Source organism: Cnephaeus nilssonii, assembly GCF_951640355.1.
Source record: "Cnephaeus nilssonii genome assembly, chromosome: 1".
In the NCBI taxonomy this organism is placed as follows: Eukaryota; Metazoa; Chordata; class Mammalia; order Chiroptera; family Vespertilionidae; genus Cnephaeus; species Cnephaeus nilssonii.
Window position 1 is genome coordinate 72,883,573 of NC_137072.1, and position 23,565 is coordinate 72,907,137.

The window sequence follows — 23,565 nt, forward strand, 5'->3', positions numbered from 1 at the left end:
TAAATACACATTTCATAAAAATTATTTTGCAACCTACATTATTTACTTTATTAAAACAATATAAAGTGTTAGACTAAACAGGGAAACTTAAAATCACAAAATCTCTTAAGATCCTTTGATTTTTTCAATCTATTTTCATTTTGTTATTTTTCAGAAACATTCCCGCAGATCTGGCATTACAGAACAGAACATTTAAAGCATGCCAAAACTTAAAATAGCAATTTTTAAAATAAAAATTAGTTTGAAGTGATTAAAATATCAAAGGAAAACTTAATTCATTGTTTTCTTTTTAATTTTTAAAGTTGATTTTAGAGAGGAAGGGAGAGGGATAGAGAGAATCATCGATGAGAGAGAAACATCCATAAGCTGCCTCCTGCAGGCCTCCTAGTGGAGACTGAACTCCACCCAACAATCTGGGTATGCATGTCAGGGAATTCTAACAGTGAGCTTCTGTTTCATGGGTCGACACTCAACCACTGATCTACACCTGGTCATTGTCTTAATTTATTGTTTTAAGTCACTACATGCAGTCAGTATTCTATTAACCAGGGTAAGTGAACCTGTCCAGATTTTTCTTTAATATTAATGTTTGGTATACTTATTTTATTTTTTTAAAATATATTTTATTTATTTTTTACAGAGAGGAAAGGAGAGGGATAGAGAGCTAGAAACATCGATGAGAGAGAAACATCGACCAGCTGCCTCCTGCACAGCCCCCACCGGGGATGTGCCCGCAACCAATGTACATGCCCTTGACCGGAATCGAACCTGGGACCCTTCAGTCCGCAGGCCGACGCTCTATCCACTGAGCCAAACCGGTTTCGGCTTATATTACACTCTATAAATTCTGGATTCTCCTGAGTCTCTGGAAATATACATCCCATTGATAAATGCTTAAGTCACAATACTCAAGGAGCTAGTGTTACTGAGAATTAACTGGTGTTAATTCCAGGTGACTGGAATTTAGCATGACAGCATCATTAAGTACTTTAATATAACCTATGTTACCTACATTACACACCTTGATGGATGGCAAAAATACCATCACTTGTATGTGGGTAAGTGAATATAGAGAAAACTGGGCCTCTGTGGCTTTGACAAGAGGAAGAATTCCTTCATAATGTGACAGTTGGAATACAGGACTAATGTGTTGTAAGAGGTTTCATATTATTGCTTTTAAATGAATTCACACTTCTGAAAGGTAAAAGCCAATTTTGCATGCTTAAATGCTTACAAACTAATCATGAGCAAGATTATACAAGAAGATTTTGTTTTCAGTAAAGAGAAAGAAGCTAACTACATTAGGTAGTTTTGGTTTTGCAAAGTAAGGCCTTAAATAAAGAAAAACCTAAATCTGATCCCAGAGATCACTTTAACAATTGCTCATGAAAATAACTTTTAAAGTTTCTTTTGTCAAACATTTCAGAAAGCATATTAGGCTTATATTCATATTTTGAGCTCCAGTCCTTTGTTCAGCACTGTGATAAATAAGAATTTCAGAAGCTGTAGAAAAATTACATAGTCTGTTTTTAAGGAGCTTAAATAAAAATTAGTCATGTGACATAGTAATATTAATGATGGGAATAGATTAATTATAAATAATATAACAATGTTTTACTATGTTGCACAAGTTCATTTACAAAAGTGTTAGGGTTAACAGGGTTTTGGTTGGTTTGCTCAATATTTGTATGCTCAATTTATACTGTACTCTGCAACTCAAAAGATAACACTGCTGGATGACCAGTACATACATACACATTAATGCTAATACTTTACTTTTGTACTGAGCTTTATAGTAGACATTTCCCCCCCAACTTGCTCTATGAAGTAGGTAGCAAGTTCTAATCATCCCCATTATGATTTTAAAAATGTATGTTTACACATACAAAATAAGTTAAATATTTATAAATTTCATTTAGATTACAATATTCAAATGGAACACTAAGATGAGAATATGTGACCCCAATGAGTAGCAGAAAAGGTGGGCCTACACTGTTTGAAGAGATCCCAGTCCTGACCCCTGATACAGCTCCACAGTAGGAAGTCTTAGGGATCTGAGCAATAGCCTGAAAACTCTTGATTTAGATTATATGAATAGTGAATGAATAAGGATTTTTTGTTTTAGGATATTTTTAAATCAATTTCCTGTCTCTTGGATTTTAAGTCTTAGTACCTAATCTTCAGTGCCACTGTGTAAGGACCAACTCCCAATGTCAACAATTCTCTGAGGAGAAGAATGCAGTGGGTCACTTCTTCCACAATCTGTAGGTGAAGATATTTCCATTTAAAATGTTTCCACTATTATAACAACAGAAATATATTTTAAGAACAAAAAAATATTTTTTAAAGCAACCGGTTGCTTTTTTTAAAAACTAAAAACAGTAAATTAAAGCCCGTGTGTCACAAGAATTTTTAAAATATGCAATACCTGACTATTCAGAAGCACTGATCTCTTAGCTTGTTAAATATAAAAATGACAATAGCCAACACAATAGCCATCCAGTGTGAGTGAATAAAAATTACACTTTTTTTGTCAAATCAGCAAAAAATACATTTTTCTGGTGTGCCGCAGAACTTTAGTTCGTTTATATATACCATATATTGGGATGCGTGTATTTAAACACATTTAGAAATTCATACATAAATTTATCAGTTTGAAGGAAGATAAGATCCAGAGAAGACTGGTACTGTAGTAGGCAGTTAGACATAAGCAAGATGATTTGCCAGGTACAGAAAGTCACCAGGGTGGAAAGCCCTGGGTACCTAGCAAAGGACAATTGTAGGGGGGAGACCTCGTCCTCAGGGTGGCCTTTCCTCCCCTAGTGATGACCGGCAAAGTGAGCCACGGTGTTTTCCTGGGGTCGTGTCTCAGGACACCAAATGAGCCATGCAGACCAGTAGATTTAAGCAAAAGTTGAAAATGTATTTCAAGCAGATTCAGACTCCCCACAAGGGGAGGGGGACCCAATAATGGGCTGCCCGTTAAAGCCTTATAGTCCAGGGGTATATATTTGCTACACGCCTGTTTCTATATCTGTGTCGTCACCTGATTGATTCCTTCAATTGTTCTTGCCCAGCAATGGACCTAAACTTTCCCTGTTTCTATGTGTTCTCTGTTCCTATGCTGAACTTTTTCTGTTTCTATGTGTTTGTACTTCTTGTTGCTACAGGCCCTCCCTTGTTTTCCCATGCCTCCCATTTTGAATCCAGAAACATTTTATTATTCCTGCTTGGTTGGTTCCTGTGGTTAGGCTGGCTCAAACTGCCATAGCTGCCCCTGCCTGTTTCCCCTGCCTTTGTTTTCCACTGGACCCCTGCCCTATCTGCCTGCATTTTAAGTTAACCCTTTCACTAGTATATCAGTGGTCTTGTGGTTTGGACCCCCTGACCTTTCCTACCTAGAGATAACATCTAGACCTCAGTTGTATTTTAGCTCAAGGCCTAAAAAAGCAGCAAAACCAGAGGAGCAAAGCCATGGCTGACTTCAGGACCAGCTGCATTGAAAAATGACCCCCTGCCCTGGCACCAACCAACTAATCAGTGGAGACAGGATCCTGAAAGGACAGACCAGGAAAGCTGCTGAAGATTCTATTGAGATCTCCCCTGGGACCTCCCCTAAAATCTCCACCCTTAAAACCCTGAGGACAGGGGACCCAGAGGGCTCTCCCTCCCAGGAGCACACCTTTGCCTCCTCCTGCCCCCTGTGTCACCTTTACTTTCCTCACTTCTAAGCTCCAAGCCCTTCCTTTACCTCTGTAACTTGGTTGCTCAGCCTAATTTCTCGTACAAATTACTTATTCCACCTCCATGATTTTATAAACGTTCTCTTATAGTTTGAGTCTTGGCTCTGAATTCTGTCATAGCCAGAACCCAAGAACCAAGGTCGCTGAACCCAAGAATGGCCTGACCCCAGAGGTCTAACACCTGTGCCCTTCCCGCCACCCCCAACAGTACTTACTAGTTGCTGCAATTTGACATCACCCCAACATTTATCAGAGGCTTCTTTGTTTTGATTAACATTTTATTCCACAAAACACAATTTGGCCCCTAAGTCTAGTGGTGACCCTTCTGTGGAAAGTCCCTCATGTCACTCCAGTTTACTGTTACCAGCAACAATACTAAAAATTAGTCCATGAAGATTTGGTGTATTCCTTTTAACCAGAAGACACCTAATGTTGCTGTTCAGACTGGAAAGCTTACACAGGATAATGTAAGCTCTAGTAAATTCACCGTATTGCCAGTGATAATTCCTCTTAACTCAGGAAATGGTATTTGACCTTCAATATAAGTTTTGCTATGTTGATGAAAGGGGCCACATGCTAACCTGACAAGCTCAGGGAAGGCCTGCATGGTGGTCTTGCAAACCCAGAGACCTAAAGTAACCACAAAGGATGTCTGAAATTAAACTTTAACTAAAAGTAGTTATGGTGGGCAGTTATGTCTTAGGCCGGTATCTTCACTAACAAGGTCAACCTCTACCTTAACTGAGCCTATCTGTCTTTTTACATCTATGATAACATATCCTTGAAATGTCTGGGTAACTTGTAACTTCCCTTTTTTCCAGACACCTCAGGCCACAACCAAATGCCCTGGGCACCAGGATGGGAGACCACAAACTCCTTCATTGTTATTGTTCTGTTAATTGTTTACAGTTAACTATCTCCTCCCAGAGGTTTCCCTGCTTTGCTTTCTCCCACTCTATCACCAATAGATTTCATGTAACCCACCCAATCAATGTATAAAAATAGACGAAAAACAACCATTCTCTGGAGCATTACCCCAATATTTGAAATTTACTTCCTGGAAATTGTCCAGTTTGGTTCAAATAACCTCACAAAAATTCTTTACAGGTCTGGATGTTTTATGTTAATAGCTATGTATTAGAAAAGACAAAGCGAAGGAAACTCAGTTTGCAGGTGGGGTTAAAATTCTAACTGGAACAAATGAGCCCAGACTGAATGAACTGTGCCTGGTACATAAGCGGTGCTGATTAAAGCAGGATTGGTCAGAAACACATGGCTCTCTCCAAAGTGGCATTTCAGCCACGTGTAGGCTCTGGCCGTATAATCTAGCTCCTAGCGGAAGCAATCAGGATGCACATAAAGAGGTGGGGACCACATTATGGCCACAAACCGCCCCCCCCCCCCCCCCCCCAGCTTAATCCATTAAAATGACACAATTCGGTTAGGTAAAAAAAATAATGAAAAGGCACACGGTGAAGACTGACGTTAGAAAGGCCCCGCCTCTGCACTTCCGGTCCAGCCTCTGAGCAGGTCCACGCCAGCAGCGGGAAAATCTCCTGCGTGCGCAGTAGGCCTGCCCAGTGCCGCGTGGGGAAGGCGGGACTTCCCCATCTTCTACGTCATTTCCAGTGCGACGCGAGCGTCACTGACTTGACCGGGAAGGTCAACGGTGGCTGAGGGCGGGCGCGCGCCCACCGGACGCTCCCGGGTCGCCGACGCATGCGCGCGGGGTCGACGGACCTGTACCTGCCGCTAGCCTGCGAAGCCCGCCTTTCGGGCTCAGCCCTGGCGCACACATGCTGTGCCGGCTTGGCGGTAGGTGGCTGCGGCCGCTGCCTGGCCTGCAGCCTGGAGCCTGGGGCCCGCAGTTTGCTCCGGTCCCGACCTGCGGTGCCAAGCCCTCGGCTCTGCCGGCGTGGGCGGTGGCCTCTGTGTCTGCCGTTAACCCGGGCGGCGCCGGCGGCTGGTACGAGGCGCTGGCCGCTTCGGCGCCTGTGCAAGGCGCGGAGGAGATGCTGCTCGCCGCGCACGGCGTCACGGGCCTGCCCTGGTGGGGCAGCATCCTCTTCACCACCGTGGCCCTGCGCGGCGCCGTCACGCTGCCCCTAGCGGCCTACCAGCACTACATCCTGGCCAAGGTGAGGGGCGCCGCGCCGCGCCCGGAGGCGGTCGGCCTCAGACACGGCGGACCGCCGGAGTGCTTAGGGTTCCTCGTCGGGACCACCTCCTTGCTCAGAAGGTGGCCTAGCATTGGGTGTGAGAAGTAAGAGATGGTTAGTGATACCTGCACCAGCCATCTCGTTTACCCTACGGGGTTTGTGCGCAAAGCAGGAGCGGTTACTGACCTTGTTAGAGAAATGGATGAGGAGCAGAAAAGTTAAGGCAGTGAGTTACTTTACAGAATCAACACGGGGCAGATAAAAATGCAAAATTTGGGGGGTTGCTGTCACAGAAAATATTAACGATTTCATTAGTACACTTCTGTTTCCTCAGTTTCCGGTACTGGGAAAGCCGGGGATGAAACATGAAAGTGCAGGTGCAGTTCTCATTTAATCCTTACAATAACCCTGTGAAGTAGGCACTGTTGCACGTTTTATTTACGAGGGAACCGGATCCTAGAGGTGAAGTGACTTGCCCAATAGCACGTAGCTTAAGTGTATGATCCGGAATTTGGTTTGGTTGTAACTGAGGATATCTTAAGCAATGTAACATCTTATGCTTAGACTGAAGGTTTTTTGACATGCTCAGTAAACCATATATATATTTTTTTATCCTCACCCGAGGATATATTTTTTCCCCATTGATTTCAGACACTGTGGGAGGGAGGGAGGAGGTGGGGAGAGAGAGAGAGATGGAAACATCAGTGTGCGAGAGAAACATCGATTGGTTGCCTCCCAAATGCAGCCTGGCCTGATGGGCCGGGGATGGAACTGGCAACCCAGTACAGGCCCTGACTAGGAATGGGACTCAGAACCTTCCAGTGGGAACCGGACGGCACTGTAACTCCCTGAGCCACTCTGGCTGGGCAGTAAACAAAAATTGTAAATGAGTTGAGGGAATAGAAAATAAAATTATGAGTGGTTATAAATAAAGATCCTTTATGTGCTCATAACAAATTCTACTTTTTCTTCAGCTAGGTGGAAAATTTGCAACCAGAAATACAAAATATTGCACAACACCTTAACCATGAAGTTGCAGTTCGTGCAAAACAGTTGGGGTGGTCCAAAAGAGTTGCCAGGTAAGATAATTCTGTGCATATAAGACCATGAAAATATATGTATATAATGTGAAAGTGATTATGTTAATTATAGGCTTGAGTATTCTGTAGCTTAAGCAGCAAAGTAGTTCTTTTCTTGAATATTTTAATAAGTTTATGTGGCATGGTATTTTTATTTTTTATTTATTGATTTAAGAGAGAGAGGAAGTTCCCCTTATTTATGTATTCATTGGTTGGTTCTTGTATAGGCCCTGACTGGGGATCAAACCTGCAACCTTGGTGTATTGGGATGACACTCTAACCAAGTTACCCGGCCAGGATTGGCATAATTTAGGGTGTCCCAAAAAATGTATACACACACTTTGAATTATAAAGGCAGTATTTATAAAAATACATTTGATTTTCAAAATTGAGCTATCAGCTGTTAAACTATACATTTTTGGGGGACACCTTGTTTTATATGCTGGACTGAAAGCAAAGAAATGGAGAAACAAAGATAAGGGCAAGTTTCTTATTTTTTTAAAAAATATTTTTTTATTGATTTCAGAGAAGAAAGGAAAGGGAGAGATAGAAACATCGATGAGAGAGAAATATTGATTGGCTGCCTTCTGCATGCTCCCCACTGGGGACCGAGCCTGCAACCTGGGTATGTGTCCTGACTGGGAATCAAACTGTGACCTTCTGTCTCATAGGTTGATGCTCAACCACTAAGCCACTGGGGCCAGGCAAGTTTCTTTTTTTTATCTTTTTTAAAAAAATATATTTTATTGATTTTTCACAGAGAGGAAGGGAGAGGGATAGAGAGTTAGAAACATCGATGAGAGAGAAATATCGATCAACCGCCTCCTGCACTCCCCCCACCGGGGATGTGCCCGCAACCAAGGTACATGCCCCTCACCGGAAACGAACCCGGGACCCCTCAGTCCTCAGGCCGACACTCTATCCACCGAGCCAAACCGGTTTTGGCCCAGGCAAGTTTCTTATTCTTAGAGAGACCCCACCCTACTCAAAAGACCTGCAATCAAATAATGACTGAATTAAGTACGATAAAAAAGGTTTTGTGCAAGGAGTTGGGTCATTATGGAAAGTCAGGGAAGGCTTCACAGGATAAAGATACTGTGCCAGTCTGTTGGTGCTTTAGTCAACAAATTAATACAGGTTATTTTCCAAACTTGACCTTTATGAAAAGATACAGTAGGCAATAGCCCTCAGGAGTGAGGAAGTAGAAAATTTGAATATTATAATAGAAGCACTGGATAGCTAGGGTGCTGTCCATCCACTGTAGTTACACTGTGTAGTAATCTTTCTGGGGTCCTAGAAACCCTTGCCCAAGGGTGCATGACTAAGTCATCATGCTTCAGTCAACCTAAGCTACTACTTAGTTTCCCAAATTCTTATTCTTACTATATTGTTACAGTGTTTACCATTTCACAGAAATGAGAAATACATGTATATACATATATGTATGGTTATCCATACATTTATCTCTGTAGGTATAAACTTGCCAACTATTTTCATTATGAAAGTGCTTCTTTCTATTTAGTGTTAAAAAGACTTGACAAACCTGTAGTTTTGAAGTTTTACTGATCAGAGAAATCTCAGAATTACAGCTCTATGCCAAAAGAACAGGTTTACAGCTACTCACCTGGGTTATAAAAACATCCTAGATAAGTTAGTGGCGCCCTGGTGATGCAGCACTGGCATGATGATTGTTCAGCCACATCGTTGTGGAGATGGGTGGCTTTCTAGAAAGACACGCCGAAGGTTTCCTACATTTTCATTGGGACAGTCTTGAAAGGTGAAAGGGAGTTTGCCAGGTGGACAGCCAAGATAGTGAGATGTCCACACAGATGATAAAATAATTTCCAAAGGCATGCGGATGCAGAAGTCTGATTTGTTGGATGACCTAAGCCAATTCAGGCATCAGAAAATACAGGTGTCTGTAAAGGAATCAAAGAATTACAAAGAGCCTGGAATGTCAGTGAGTGCTGTCTTAATTCAAGTAAATGTAGCAAACCTATTGAATGCCATACCTTTTACAAAATATACGGCAAGAGATTTAGAGATGAATAAGACCCAGCACTTGACCTTCAAGGAGACTGTAGTCAAGAAAGTGAGACTTAACAACAGGAATAACTAATATGCTTAACAGAGAAACGAAGAAAATATTCATGAAAAAGAATTGAAGAATGGAGACTGTTTTGACAGGCTAAGAGCGCTCACAGTATATAACCACATTGGTACAAAAAAATATATTCAGGGACCAAGTAATTGAGCTTGGCTGGAATGGAAGGATTTGAATAAAATGTACTTTTACTTTTCATATTTCCTATAGAATTTGCAGTAATACCAGGTTAGTAATGAGGTTTCCCTTGTTAAAGCCTAACTAGCCAAAGATTACCATGGACAAAGCTTATAGTTTGCCAATGTTAGATTTATTGAATTGTTATGTAATTTGTATACATTGCTAGAGAATTTTCAGTAAAAGGCTTTATTTACCTTTTATTTAGGCAGCTCCTTAATATAGCTTATGACAATTAAAAACCCTACACAAATTCTTCAGCCAATAAGTGCTATGGTTATGAAACACTATTAGTGATCCAATGACATTTTCTCCCTTTCCTTTTCCCCTCTTCCCTCAAAATAGGTTCACTTATATAAAGAATATGCAGAGGCTTGTTTCAGATCTGTATGTTCGAGATAATTGCCACCCTTTCAAAGCCACAGTGTTGGTCTGGATTCAGCTTCCAATGTGGATCTTTATGTCTGTTGCTCTGCGGAATTTTAGCACAGGAGCAACACATTCAGAAGGTAGTTATTATAGAAGTTTGTTTCCCCCCAAATAAGTTCCCTAACATTGTCTTTGTACTCTAAAGAAAAAAGAAAAAAAACACCCCATACTTTTCATAATTAGAATACTTTAACCAGTCTTGCTTATAAAGGGTATAAATATACAATTTAAAATATTGAGTGTAAGCAAACTAGCTATGTTGAGAAAAATAAATCTAGAAAGGAAAGCAGTAATACTGCTTCTTAGAGATCATAATAAAATTAGTGTTATAATTTCATAATTTGGTTTCCTAACCAGGAATTGTTTTTGTTTATAAACTTAAGAAAACAGAAAAGCTTTCACAGTGATAAATGTAAACATTAATTAAGAAACAATATGAACCATAGCATTTGTTTTTCACTTAATTTAAAGGTATTTCGAACCAGAAAGTAATCTGAATAGATTCTAAAGAAGCAGCTATGGCTACATAATTATTTAAAGTTAAGCCTAAAATGATTATTGCTACTTTTTTGTTGTTGTTAAATATCCTCACCCAAGAATATTTTTCCATTGATTTTTAAAGAGAGTGGAAGGGAGAGAGAGAAACATCATGTGAGAGATTAGTTGCCTCCCACACACACCCCAATTGAACCTGCACCCCAGGTACGTGCCCTTGACAGGGAATTGTGCCCTTGACTGGAAATCGAATTGTCCACACAGATGATAAAATAATGTCCAAAGGCATGCGGATGCAGAAGTCTGATTTGTTGGATGACCTAAGCCAATTCAGGCATCAGAAAATACAGGTGTCTGTTGCAGACTCAACTTTTCTGTGCATGAGTCTATGCTCTAACCACTTGGCACACCGTCAGGGCACTGCTACATATTTTTATTCTCTCTAAGTCTGTTTGCTACAGAAAGCTGCTTGCCTCTTTTTCAATCCAGGAAGGACTGATTTGTGTTATGGAATGAAAAGAGCCTGAATAAAACCAATGCAAGTCTTTAGTGTGAGGGGCACCTTTTTGGAATTATCATCTTACTTATGTCTTGTGTATTTCCTTCTGCTGTTGTAATAAATTATTTCATTTATAAACTTTCAGCAGGTTTTTCTGTGCAGGAGCAGTTAGCGACTGGTGGGGTCCTGTGGTTTCCTGACCTCACTGCACTGGATTCCACTTGGATTCTGCCTATCTGCATTGGTGCCATCAATTTAGTAATAGTAGAGGTCAGTGGTTTTAAACAAGATTGTTTGCCATTTAAATTATTAGGATTTCTGTTGTTGCTGTTCTGACATCAAATATAAATGTGTTTGAGTCTTAATTCAGAACTACTCCCTGGAGGTGAGTAGGTAACGGGTGTTACCCACTTTGTTTGGGGAGTATCAGTATTGATTCCAATTCCTGCGACAGTACCTTCAGCGAGTAAGCACCAGCATTGTGTGCTAAATCTTGTCTAATCTTCGCTTCATCTGGCTGGGGTTCTGCCTGTAGAGCTAGAATTAAGTTTGGTTTCTGGGTGCAGGTCAACCATCGACAAATTGACTGTCTTGGGTCAGTTCCTTAACCTCTGGGGGACACAATGCTCATAATTAAAGTAAGAAAGCTGAATTAGAACACTTCCAAAATCTCTTTCAACTTTATATGATTCTAATACATTCAATTTTGTGATTTGCTTTTGGTGAAGACAGTGATTAAGATGTCTAATCAATCTGGTTGTATTACCACAATAGATTGGTTCTTTGTATATATGTTTAATATATAAATCTGTAGGCAGAGAATAAAGTCATTACCTAACTGCCATTTTTTAGTTATGCGACCTTAGTAATCATAGAATTTCTTTATAAGATGGAGTGGAAAAACACATATATATTCAATATGACCTCTTAGCCATGTCTTACCATTATCCCATGCTCCTTTACTCAACAGTTTATGGGAAGCATGCCTTTAATTTAATAAAGAGCTGTTCTCAAACTCTGAAAAGAACATCAACTCTTTGAACTGGAAGAAACCTTAGAAATTATCTACCTCAGTTGTGATCTCATAGACTTCATGTCCACTGGTCTCCGGGAAATCTCATATATCCTTATTTTCTTAGATAAGAAAAATGAAGATGATACCGTAAGGTGTTGGGTGAAAGTTTCTTGAGGAAAGACTCCAGTCTAAGTGTGTGGTCTAAGTGTATTTCCCTAGATGAACCCAGCAGAGTCTTGTGAACGTGGTTGGACTTAGTGAATATTTGTTAGAAGGAAGGAAGTGATAAATACAAGGTCACCATGGATTAATGTCAGTCCTTTAGTCTTTCCTTTATGCCATCTACTAACCCAGTATGTATATGTTTAAGAAAAGCTCATTCTTACTTAACATACACCATGTTTCAGGCACTATTTTAACAGTTTACATTAATTAACTCATTTTAAAAAAATACGTTTTTATTGATTTCAGAGAGGAAGGGAGAGGGAGAGAGAGAAACATCAATGATGAGAGAGAATCATTGATTGGTTGCCTCCTGCACTCCCCCTACTGGGGGTCAAGCCTGCAACACAGACATGTGCCATTGACTAGAATCCACTGAGCCAAACCAGCTAGGGCTAATTAACTCATTTAATTCTTTGACTAATTCTGTGATATAGGTACTATTACTATTACTATTACTATTACTATTACTATTACTATTACTATTACTATTACGTGCATTTTAAGGCGGAGAAAGTGAGGAACAGAAAGATTAAATAACTTGTACAAAGTCACATGATCACTAAATACAGGGCTGCCATGTGAACCCAGGAAGTTTGGGCCTGTAGTCTGGACTCTATCATTACTGCTATGTTGCCTCCTAAATAAGTAATTCATAAATTATAACTGCTTTCCCTGGCTTTGGTTATTCCTCTTTATCCATGTAGCCAGATCACAGATCTTTGAGATACCAAGTTTCTTCTTTATACCAGGCACTGTACTTAAGTACCAAAAAACAAGGGTAATGATTTATACATAATACCTATCTTTCTTTTAAAATATGTTTTTATTGATTTGAGAGACAGACAGGAAGGGAGAGGGAGAGAGAGAAACATTGATGTGAGAGATCAGTTGCCTCTAGCATGCAACCCAAGCAGGGACTGAACCGGGAATCAAACTCCAGACCCTTTGGTGCACGGGATGACGCTCAACTAATTGAGCTGCACTGGCCAGGGCCATAGTACCTATCTTGAAGGGACTTTCAGTCTTAAAAGCTTTACAAAACATTGACTTATAAAAGTTATGCTGTGATTCTACTTAATACTAGAGGCTGCCTCTGCAGAAGGGACAGCACTGGGACCAGGACCACGCAGCCCCCTCTCCCGCTGCCTCTGCGGAAGGGGCTGCAGTGCTGGACTGGCCCACGGCGCTGCCTCTCCCGCAGCACCGGTCCTCGGCCCTCGCAGCCGCTGTGGCTTTGTCCAGAAGGATGTCTGGAAGACATCCGGTCTATCCAGTCTAATTCACATATTACCCTTTTATTAGTATAGATAGTTGAATCTCTTCTTTATTGCTATTAACTAAAGCTACATTTAAGACTTCTGCATAATTATTAAGTTTTATAAAAGATAGATGATCAACCAAATAAATTTAATCAGTGTTTCCTTTTTTTTCTTTGGTTAAAATGTAAGTGAAGGCCATTTTATGGATTTTAATAATCATGGTGTGTGTATATATTCTGCCCTTCAGATTGTTGCTCTACAAAAAGTTGGAATGTCTCGTTTTCAGACGGGTGTTACCTACTTTGTTCGGGGAATATCTGTGTTGATGATTCCAATTGCTGCGACAGTACCTTCGGTGAGTAAACACCAGCATTGTGTGCTAAATCTTGTCTGATCTTAGCTTCATCTAGCTGAGTTCTGCCTCTTCTCCTGAGCTTTCTCTGAAAACTCAATCCCTTACTGGTTTCTGAGTTTTTCTGTAATAACTAATTTACTGTCTCTATCACCGAGTGACACATATTTCTTGGGATTGGTTGATCTTCCTTTATGTGAATGTGTCTTAACTCTCTTACTAAATCAAACTTTTTTTCTTTTTCAATTTTGCAAAGTACCTTGCACACTACTATGAACAAAGTATTTGCTCTGTTTGATTAGTTGATATATTGAATTCTTTCTATCTTTATAGACTTAGCTAAGGAATTGAGCACTTAAAAAAGAAGCAAACTTTGTGCCAAGTCCATATGTGTTCATATATAATATTATTTAACCTCATACAACTTTATGAGATAGGTACACTTGTCCCCATTTATTTGTAATTAAACTTTTATTTTTATTTTTTATAATGTATTTTATTGATTTTTTTATAGAGAGGAAGGGAGAGGGAGAGTTAGAAACATCGATGAGAGAGAAACATCGATCAGCTGCTTCTTGCACAACCCCTACTGGGGATGTGCCCGCAACCAAGGTACATGCCCTTGACCGGAATGACCCTGGGACCCTTTAGTCCACAGGCCAACACTATCCTCTGAGCCAAACCAGTTAGGGCTAAAGAATATTTTTATTGATTTCAGAGAGGAAGGGAGAGGCAGAGAGAGAGAGAAACATCAATGATGAGAGAGAATCAGAGAATCATTGATTGGCTGCCTCCTGCCCGACCCCCCACCCCCCCAGTATGGATTGAGCCTGCAACCTGGGCATGTGCCCTGGACCGGAATTGAACTCAGGACCCTTCAGTCCCAGTCCACAGGCCGATGCTTTATCCACTGAGCCAAACTTATGAGGGCTGTAATTAAACTTTTATAGAAATAGAGAAATTGTTATGTTTGCAGTTATTTCATACTAGAGGCCCAGTGCACAAAATTTGTGCATTGGGCGGCGGGGGGGGGGGGGGGGGCGCGGGGTGTCCCTCAGCCCAACCTGCACCCTCTCCAATCTGGGACCCCTTGGGGGATGTCTGACTGCTGGTCTAGGGCCGATCCCTGTGGCAAACCAGTTAGGGCTGCTTCTCTCTTAATTCTCCACCATCCACAGTCCGTAATTTCTGTCCTTCAGGCCCCAGTATGGTTGTGATGGCTGCTGGAGCTTGTCATCTGCAGGAGTGGTAAAAGGGTGCTTCATATGCAGTAGCCCTTGGAGGGAGCCTTGCCAGCTGTCCCACCAAACACTCCTGCTTACCTCTTAGTTATCTGGCCACACCTCACTGCGAAGAGGCTGAGAAGTCTTTCTCTTTGCCATGGCAGTATACCCTTCTGGAAATTAGGACTTTATTACTAAGGAAGAAGAGTGGTTTTTAATAGACAACTTATAGTCTGTACAGTTGAGTCCAGGGTACGTTTAGCTTAGTGGATAAATCAGATGATGGTGATAGCTAATGTTTAGTCAACATTGACTTTGTGCCAGGTACTATTTGAAGTGGTTTGCATATATTAGCTCTTATAATTCTCCCAGCAATGCACTGAAGTAGCTGCTACTGTAATCTCCACTTTAGTGATGAGGAAACTTAAACTCAGAGAAGTTAAGTAACTCATCTAAGGTTACTCATCTGTCAAGTGGCCGAGTCTTACACATCCAGGCAGCTTGGCTCTTGCTCTTAACTACAGTGGTAATCTGCCTTTGATGATGTTATTTTCTGCTCCTAAAAACTTGCTTTTGGAACAAATGCAAGTGCTTAATATGGACCACACACTACTTTACCATTCTATGTGAGTTATCTCATTTATTCTTCACAGCAACCTTCTGAGATAGGTATAGTCCTGTGACCATTTTATAAATGAGGAAACTGAAACAGAAGAAAAATAATTTACCCAAAGTCAAATAAATGGAATTCAAACTCAAGCAGTTTGACTCCAGGGCTTGGACTCAACCACCACACAGTCATGCCTCTGGGTTCTGGTGACCTTCTGATGCCAAAGAAACGTTTGTATGGGATTGTTTTGAGAGGCTGTAGAACTTAGTCACTGACCTACATACATCACTCTGGATGGTAGTACAAAAGAAAAGTGAAGATAATGCTGAGCTATAAGTCTCAGAAAAGGCAAAGATAATGCATTCCTGACCATCCTTAGCAACTGGTTACTAGAAAATTTGGTAGATAGATGACTACATGGAGGAAAGTGAAGTCTAGGGAGGCTAAGTTTGCCATCATAAATGGCTGTGCCTCTAGGACCTACCTCCAATTATGGCAGTTTATCAGGACTCTTGGTGGGGGAAAAGCTTAAATGCCAAAGAAGGGCAGCGAGACCTCTCTCGGTCCCTGGGAGCTACTCTGTCATCCATTTTCTATCACGAATACCTCTCTTGTTGCTTTTTGGTCTTTCATCCTTCTTTCTTACCTATTAGACCCGTCACAGATATCTAATTGCCATTGCAGGTCTTGTTTAGTCCTAGTGTACTTCTATTTGCAGAGATTATAATTTTCTTTGTGAAGCTTGGTGTCTGTGGAGAATGAGTGGTGCTAACGTTCATGTCCTTTTTTTTTTTTTTTTTTATAGTCACTTGTTCTCTACTGGTTATGCTCCAGCTTCATGGGCCTTTCACAGAACTTGCTGCTGCGTTCTCCTAGGTTTCGCCAATTTTGCCGTATACCGTTGACCAAGGGAGATTCAGACACTCCTTATAAGGACCTCTTTGCTGCTTTCTACACCAAGTACATTTCCAGAAAATAACATACTTTTCAGCAATTTTGAAACAGAAGTATCACTAACACTTTAATATACTTAGAAGATTTATTCAGATATCATTTAACTTGCCCTTATTTAAAATCTTGAACTCTGTGAAGTATTGTGTTAAAATATAATCCAGTTATATTTGGCATTACTTAAAATCTTTTAAATGCTAGTATGTAGGTGGCATGTTTGATTGTATTCCAAGAATATAAAAGTGCCTGGTTTTGTTTATAAAATTACAACTTGCTAGAGGTGGTAGAAATTTGGAGAATAGGACTAGATAGTAAATTATGTCCAATTGTACTGAATAGTCCCACCCATGAAAATTATATAAAACAAGAGAATCCAATGAGGCATTTCTAAAAATTTTGGAGGTCTGAATGATCATATTCCTGTTTGAGCATCTAATAAAGCTATGTTTTCAGAAAAATCCTCAGACTGACAACATGGGGGCCCTCAGGCCCTGAAATGCCTCTGGTAACTCCTGGTTAAGAAATCTTATTTGAATGGGACATACATTAGCAGTGAGTCATTTTGTGATTTTTTAAAAAATGGACTTGAGATACATGGTGGTAGAGGAGTCCATGCATGCAAGAAAGTACCTAATATGGTAGGTGGTGTGGTCTCTTAACCACATTCTGAAAGAAGACAGACAGCGTACATTCCTTTTCCTAAGATTTAAGAAGTCTGAAATAAAGTATGGAACTAAGTACTACTAGAGCAAAGTGAAACATCTTAAGCTTAAGCTTGTTTAATCAAAGGAGGGTAAACCAGAATGGGCTACTGATTTTGGAGGTGATTTTATAAATTTATTTATTTGGGAGGATTAAGTACTCTAATGGGTTTAAACAGTGGTAGATGTTTGATATAGGAAAAATTGACAGGTAATATAAATTGTGGACCCAGTAGTCTGCTTGTTTAACTCAAAAAGATGATGAAATTAATTCTGGTTGAGATATTTAGGAATAAAATTGACAGGCATTTGAGAAGATTATAAATTTTCACTGAGTTGGAATATGAACCTATTTCTGAGATGCCCTATTATTCCATCTTCTGTTTTACTACAATAAAAACTAAAATGAAGGTAATAAGTCATTTCTTGAGTGATATCTATTATATCTTAGCCATTTTGGTTGCCATGTTATTGCAACTCACTGAGAACTTAGAGGAAGCAGTTGAGACTAGGTTCTCTTTTCGTGACTTCCCAGCCCTGGTTTATGATTGAGACAACCCTGCTTCCCAGTAAAGGAATAAAACTTAGGTACAGTCAATCCTCATTTGCAGATTTTGTATTTGCCTGTGCACTAAAATTTATTTGTAAACCCCAAATCAATACAATACTTTTGATGACATTCTTGGACATACACAGAGTAACAATATTTGAGTCACCTGAGGCACATTTTCCCAGGAGGTCAAACAAGGCAATGCTGTGTCTTCATAGCTCAGCTTTCAAACTTTAAGTGTCCTTTTTCTGCTTAGTGCTATGTTTGTGGGTTGTTGTTTTTTTCCTCAATGTTGTGCTTTTTTTGGTTATTTCTCTATTTTAAATGGCTTCTAAGTGTCATGCTGAAGTGCAGCCTAGTGTTCCTAATCACAAGAAGTCTGTGAAGCTTCCTAAGGAGAAAAAACCTGCATTAGATAAGCTTCATTCAGTCAGGAGTCTGTTGTCAGTTTAATGTAAATGACTCAACAATACATTGTATTGATGGTTGACAAATGTGACCAGAGGCTCACAGGAACCTCACTCTGTAGGAGTGTTCAGTATTCTCTAATCCAGTCTTTGTGCTGACTTATGAAAATAACTACCTCAAATAACTGTTTGCAACATATACCAGTACAATCAAGGAAGCAGAGATAGAAATGTGTATCCTCATTTATAGCAAAAAGAGGAGTGGAGATTTGGGGACAATTTTGGTTCTCTCTGGAATAAGTTGGCTCTTAGGTTATGTATCATTGTGTACTAATTCAGATATTTTTCTTATGATGGGATTAGGGAAGACAGCCCTTCCATTGACTACTCAAAAAAGTGTGTCATTTTCTTAAAAGTGAAAAATAAAGGCATGCTTGACTCTCCCTTTCAAATAGGTAAATCTTCTTTCATGTGCACACTTTACCTTGTTTACTGTGATTCCCCTTGATTTCATGTTGTACATTTGTATCTTTTTTCATATGTATATTTTACCTAGTTTCCTATTGCTTGCCCATTTTCAAACTTTTTGAATTGCTTTTCTAATATATACAATAAGTTTATTTGAAAAAACAAGGCCCTTCATTCCAGATCTCAGAATAATTTCTGATAGAGTTAGGAGTAACTGGGATCTTGGGATATACTCCTGTATAAAGAAAACCAGTGTGTTATGAACTGGGGTGAATCAGTCACCTAACTTCAGGCTGGTAAATATCCCCCTCATTTCTTTCTCCAGGTGGGTTTTATAGCAAACTAGAGGCCTGGTGCACAAAATTTGTGTACAGGTAGGGTCGCTAGGCCTGGCTGGCAATCAGGGCCGATCGGGGCCTTCTGGCTGCTGGCCAGGGTCTTCCTTTGTTCTGTGCCGCCCCCTGGTGGTCAGCACACGTCATAGCGAGGGATCGAACTCCCAGCTGAATTCCCGAGGGGACACTTGGCATATTAGCCTTTTATATATATACTAGAGGCCCAGTGCATGAAATTCGTGCACGGGGGTGTGTGTCCCTCAGCCCAGTCTGCACCTTCTCCAAACTGGGACCCCTCGAAGGATGTCCGACTGCCCATTTAGGCCCGATCCAAGTAGGATTGGGCCTAAACAGGTAGTCGGATATCCCTTTCACTATCCAGGACTGCTGGCTCCCAACTGCTCGCCTGCCTGCCTTCCTGATTGCCCCTAGCTGTTTTTGCCTCTCAGCCTGATCACCCCCTAACCACTCCCCTGCCAGCCTGTTTGCCCATAACTGCCCTCCCCTGCAGGTCTGGTCACCCCTAACTGCCCTCCCCTGCAGGTCTGGTTCCCCCCAGAAGCTCTCCCCTGCAGGCCTGGGTCCCCCCCCAACTGCCCTTCCCTGCAGGCCTGGTTGCCCCAACTTCCCTCCTCTGCTGGCCTGGTCACCCCTAACTGCCCTCCCCTGCAGGCTTGATCGCCCCCAACTGCCCTCCCTTGCAGGCCTGGTCCCTCCCAACTGCCCTCCCCTGCTGGCCATCTTGTGGCAGCCATCTTGTGTCCACATAGGGGCAGCCATCTTTGACCACATGGTAGCAGCAATCTTGTGTGTTGGAGTGACGGTCAATTTGCACATTACTCTTATTAGATAGGATATAGGATAGAGGCCTGCTGCATGGGTGGGGGCCAGCTGGTTTGCCCTGAAGGGTGTCCCGGATCAGGGTGGGGGTTCCCTTGGGGCGTGGGGTGGCCTGGGCGAGGGGCCTGTAGTGGTTTGCAGGCCAGCCACGCCCCCCGGCGATCCAAGCAGAGGCCCTGGTATGTGGGATTCATTTATCTTCTATAATTGAAACTTTGTAGCCTTGAGCGGAGCCAAGCCTCCTGCTCGCTCCGTGGCCGCAGCCATTTTTGTTGGGATTTATCTATCTTCTATAATTGAAACTTTGTAGCCTTGAGTGGAGGCCTGGGCCTACCAGGGTGTGCGGAAAGCTTGGCTTCCTCCATTGCTGAGGAAACCCAAGCCTCTTGCTCGCTGCATGGCTGCAGCCATCTTGGTTGCTTAATTTGCATACTTGCTCCTGATTGGCTGGTGGGCGTGGCTTGTGGGTGTAGCAGAGTGATGGTTAATTTGCATATTATTCTTTTATTAGATAGGATAGACTAGAGGCCCAGTGCACAAAATTCATGAACGGGGGGGGGGGTATCCCCTTAGCCCAGCCTGCATCCTCTCCAATCCAGGACCCCTCGGGGAATGTCCAACTGCCGGTTTCAGCCCGATTACATGGATCGGGCTGAAACCGGCAATCGGACATCCCTTTCACAATCTGGGACTGCTTGCTCCTAAATGCTCACCTGCCTGCTGCCTGATCGCCCCTAACTGCCCCTCTGCCAGCCTGATCAACTCTAACCGCCCCTGCCTACCAACCTGGTCGCCCCCAACTGCCCCCCCTGCTGGCCTGGTTGGCCCTCACTGCCCCCCTTGCTGGCCTGGTTACCCCACGCAGCCTGCTGTTCATTTGTTTCTGTGAGGATGTTGTGACCAATTTGCATATTACCCTTTTATTAGGATAGATAACTCATCTACACTAATAAAAGAGAAAGATGCTAATTGACTGTACCTCCACTACGCCCACAGCCAATCAGGAGTGATTTGCAAATTAACCCAACAAAGATGGCGGGTAAATTTGCATATACAGGCAGCACCAGACACCACCCTCGGGGTCCAGGCCACAATTGGGGACCAGGCAGGTGAGGCAGGCAGCGCCAGACACCGCCTGTGGGGTTCAGGCTGCGATTGAGACTGGGCATGCTGGGTCGGCAGCGCCTGATGCTGCTTGCTAGGTCAAGGCTACAATTGGGGACCAGGCAGGTGAGGCAGGTAGCGCCAGACGCCACCTGCGGGGTCCAGGCCGCGATCGGGGACTGGGCAGGCCAGGCAGGCAGCGCCTGACACCACCCGCGGGGTCCAGGCCGCAATCGAGACTGGGCAGGCGGAGCAGGCATTGCTTGACACCGCCTGTGGGGTCCAGGCCATGATCAGGGTCTGGGCAGGCGGCACAGGCAGTGCCTGACTCCGCCCGTGGGGTCCAGGCTGCGATCTGGGACCCGGGCAGGCAGGGGTGGCCAGCCTCTCTGGTACCACTGCCTGCCCCCAGGCCTCCTGAGGACACCGGTGGACCAGGCCCAGGTTGAACATTTTAATGAAAATGGGATGCCTGTGCCCCGCCCCACTGTGCCCTGTCCCTGGCGAGGAGAGAGCAGTGGGCAGTTAGGAGGCACTGGGGCTCAGAAGGGACTGGGAGCAACCTGCAGGCGAGCTACCAGGAAGAGGTGCTGAACCATGAGGATGCCGAGGGCTGGCTGATGGTGGTGATCAAAGCTGCAGACAAGGCGGCTCTCACAGGCACTGAGTTCGAAATGCACATCGATAGCCTGATGGACGAAATCACCTTTCTGAAGAAGGTGCACGAAGAGGAGATTGCCGCCTGCGGGGTCCAGGCCACGATTGGGGACCGGGCAGGCCAGGCGGGCAGCGCCTGACACCGCCCGCGGGCTCCAGGCCGCAGGCGCAGATCCAGTATGCTCAGATCTCCGTGGAGATGGATGTGTTCTCCAAGTCTGACCTCTCTGTCGTGCTCAAGTACATCCGTGCACAGTACGAAAAGCTGGCTGCCAAGAACATGCAGAATGCCGAAAAATGGTTCAAGAGCCGCTTCACCGTGCTGACCGAGAGCATTGCCAAGAACACCTACGCGGTGCGCACTGCCAAGGACGAGGTATCCAAGAGCTGCCGCCTGCTCAAGGCCAAGACCCTGGAGATCGAAGCAAGCCGGGGCATGAATGAAGCGCTGGAAGAGCAGCTGCAAGAGCTGGAGGATAAGCAGAACGCCGATATTAGTGCTATGCAGGACACAATCAACAAATTAGAAAATGAGTTGAGAACTACCAAGAGTGAAATGGCACGATATTTAAAAGAATACAAGGAACTCTTCAATGTGAAGATGGCTTTGGACATTGACATTGCAGCTTACAGGAAACTCTTGAAAGGTGAGTATACCCGGCTCAGTTTCACCAGCATGGGAAGCATAGCCAGCTGCTACTCCCAGAGTTCCCAGGTCTTTGGGTCGATCTGCCTACGGTGGTTTACAGACCAGCTCCTACTTGATGTCCGCTCGCTCCTTCCCTTAATACACCAGCCAAGTCTAGGAGGAGCAGATCGAGGTAGAGGAGACCATTGAGGCTGCAAAAACCGAGGAAGCTAAGGATGAACCCCCCCTGAAGGAGAAGCTGAAGAGGAGGAGGAGAAGAAAGTGACTGACGAAGAGGAAGGAGAGGAAGAGGAAGAAGGTGCCAAGGAAGAATTTGAGGATGCAAAGGAGGAAGAAGGAGGTGAAGGTGAAGGAGAAGATGCCCAAGAAGCTGAGGACGAGAAGAAAGATGAAGGTGCTGGGGAGGAGCAAGCAACCAAGAAGAAAGACTGAGCCCTCCTTTCCTTAATTATTTCAGAAATAATCCTCCTGAAACCAGGTCAACCTTCACCAACCAAGCAGTTGAGTTCCCAATACTATATGAATTAAGAAGTCAATATATATAACATTCTGAGGTGACTCAGGTTGGACATTAAATGTTATGCTATGACTTTTCTCCTTATGCAGAGTATCTGTTTGCTTGCAGAGTGGCTTCCTGGCTTGCTGTGCATGGTCCACGCTTATGAGTTCAGGATCTATGACAATGTGAATAATTCAGATGTTTACAATAAAAACACATGAATACATGAATTCACTGATGTTAATGTTAAACTTCATGGAAAAATAGCCCTTTGAATCTTTGGTGGTTAGAAATTAGACCTCAAATCATGTGCAATAAACAGTAAATAAAGTTACACTGAATAACAGACAAAAAATACATTAGGGGCCAGGAAATGTTCAGAGAACTGGGGAACCATTTCCAAATCAGGAAGGGAAGTCACAGGGTGGTGTATATTGCTACGAATAATATTTCCTACTACTTACAACATAAACAATGTAACGTATTAGATGCCTTCCTATCACATGTACGTATTCTCATAGAGTACTAGTAGATATGTTATATTATGGTAGTATGTCATATCCTATCCTATCTAATAAAAGAGTAATATGCAAATTAACCATCACTCCGCGACAAAAATGGCGGCACCCATAGACACAAGATGGCGGCGCCCAGTCCTCTCAGGCCCGCCAAAGTCCCACAGTTCCAGGGAAGGCTGCAGCTGAGAGCAGGCAGCATGCGGCCCGGGCTGTTGGCCTGGGAGGCAGTGCGCACACCCGGCGTGATTAGCTCCCAGCCGCGACCCGGGCAGTGTCCTGGGAGGCGGTGCGCACCCCCGGCACGATCTGCTCCCATCCTCAACCCAGACCATGGCCTGGGAGGCGCCAGTGCCGCCGATCCCCTCCCCCCCCCCAAGTCATCAGCTCCCATCCATCCCAGCGGCAGCTTGGGGTGTCAGCCTCCAAAGGGCCTGTGCCCCCATGGAGTGATTCCCCCACACACACACCTATAGCCTTGGAACTTCCCTTGCCCCCAGCCAAGTGAATGGAGATGGGG

The 23,565-nt window shown here is 43.1% G+C and overlaps 1 protein-coding gene and 1 pseudogene across 5 annotated transcripts; both read left to right on the forward strand.

Annotated features, from left to right (window-relative positions):
- Positions 1 to 5,399: 5,399 nt before the first annotated feature.
- COX18 (cytochrome c oxidase assembly factor COX18) lies at positions 5,400 to 21,432 on the forward strand. Of its 4 annotated transcripts, XR_013813378.1 has the most exons (7): positions 5,400 to 5,881; positions 6,881 to 6,981; positions 9,608 to 9,771; positions 10,831 to 10,955; positions 13,432 to 13,539; positions 16,175 to 20,860; positions 20,913 to 21,432. XR_013813378.1 is itself a non-coding variant. In XM_079767904.1 (6 exons), the coding sequence occupies exons 1-6, from the start codon at positions 5,540 to 5,542 to the stop codon at positions 16,346 to 16,348; spliced, it is 1,014 nt and encodes a 337-aa protein (XP_079624030.1). In that variant the 5' UTR covers positions 5,400 to 5,539; the 3' UTR covers positions 16,349 to 21,432. The 4 variants fall into 4 exon arrangements, 3 of the variants coding, with proteins under 3 accessions (XP_079624030.1, XP_079624032.1, XP_079624031.1); XM_079767904.1 differs by having other exon boundaries at positions 16,175 to 21,432; XM_079767906.1 differs by having other exon boundaries at positions 5,411 to 5,881; positions 13,471 to 13,539; positions 16,175 to 21,432.
- On the forward strand, positions 17,427 to 22,463 carry LOC307093335 (neurofilament light polypeptide-like; annotated as a pseudogene). The gene is made up of 2 exons: positions 17,427 to 17,432; positions 21,414 to 22,463. The product of its transcript is annotated as a neurofilament light polypeptide-like (transcript).
- The last annotated feature ends 1,102 nt before the right edge of the window (positions 22,464 to 23,565 follow it).

Bases quoted from the DNA above. Each gene is read 5' to 3' on its own strand.
- COX18 (XM_079767904.1), top strand. From the start codon at position 5,540: ATGCTGTGCCGGCTTGGCGGTAGGTGGCTGCGGCCGCTGCCTGGCCTG. The intron at 5,882-6,880 runs GTGAGGGGCGCC...TTCTTCAGCTAG, and splicing joins AGCACTACATCCTGGCCAAG to GTGGAAAATTTGCAACCAGA. The intron at 10,956-13,431 runs GTCAGTGGTTTT...TCTGCCCTTCAG, and splicing joins TCAATTTAGTAATAGTAGAG to ATTGTTGCTCTACAAAAAGT.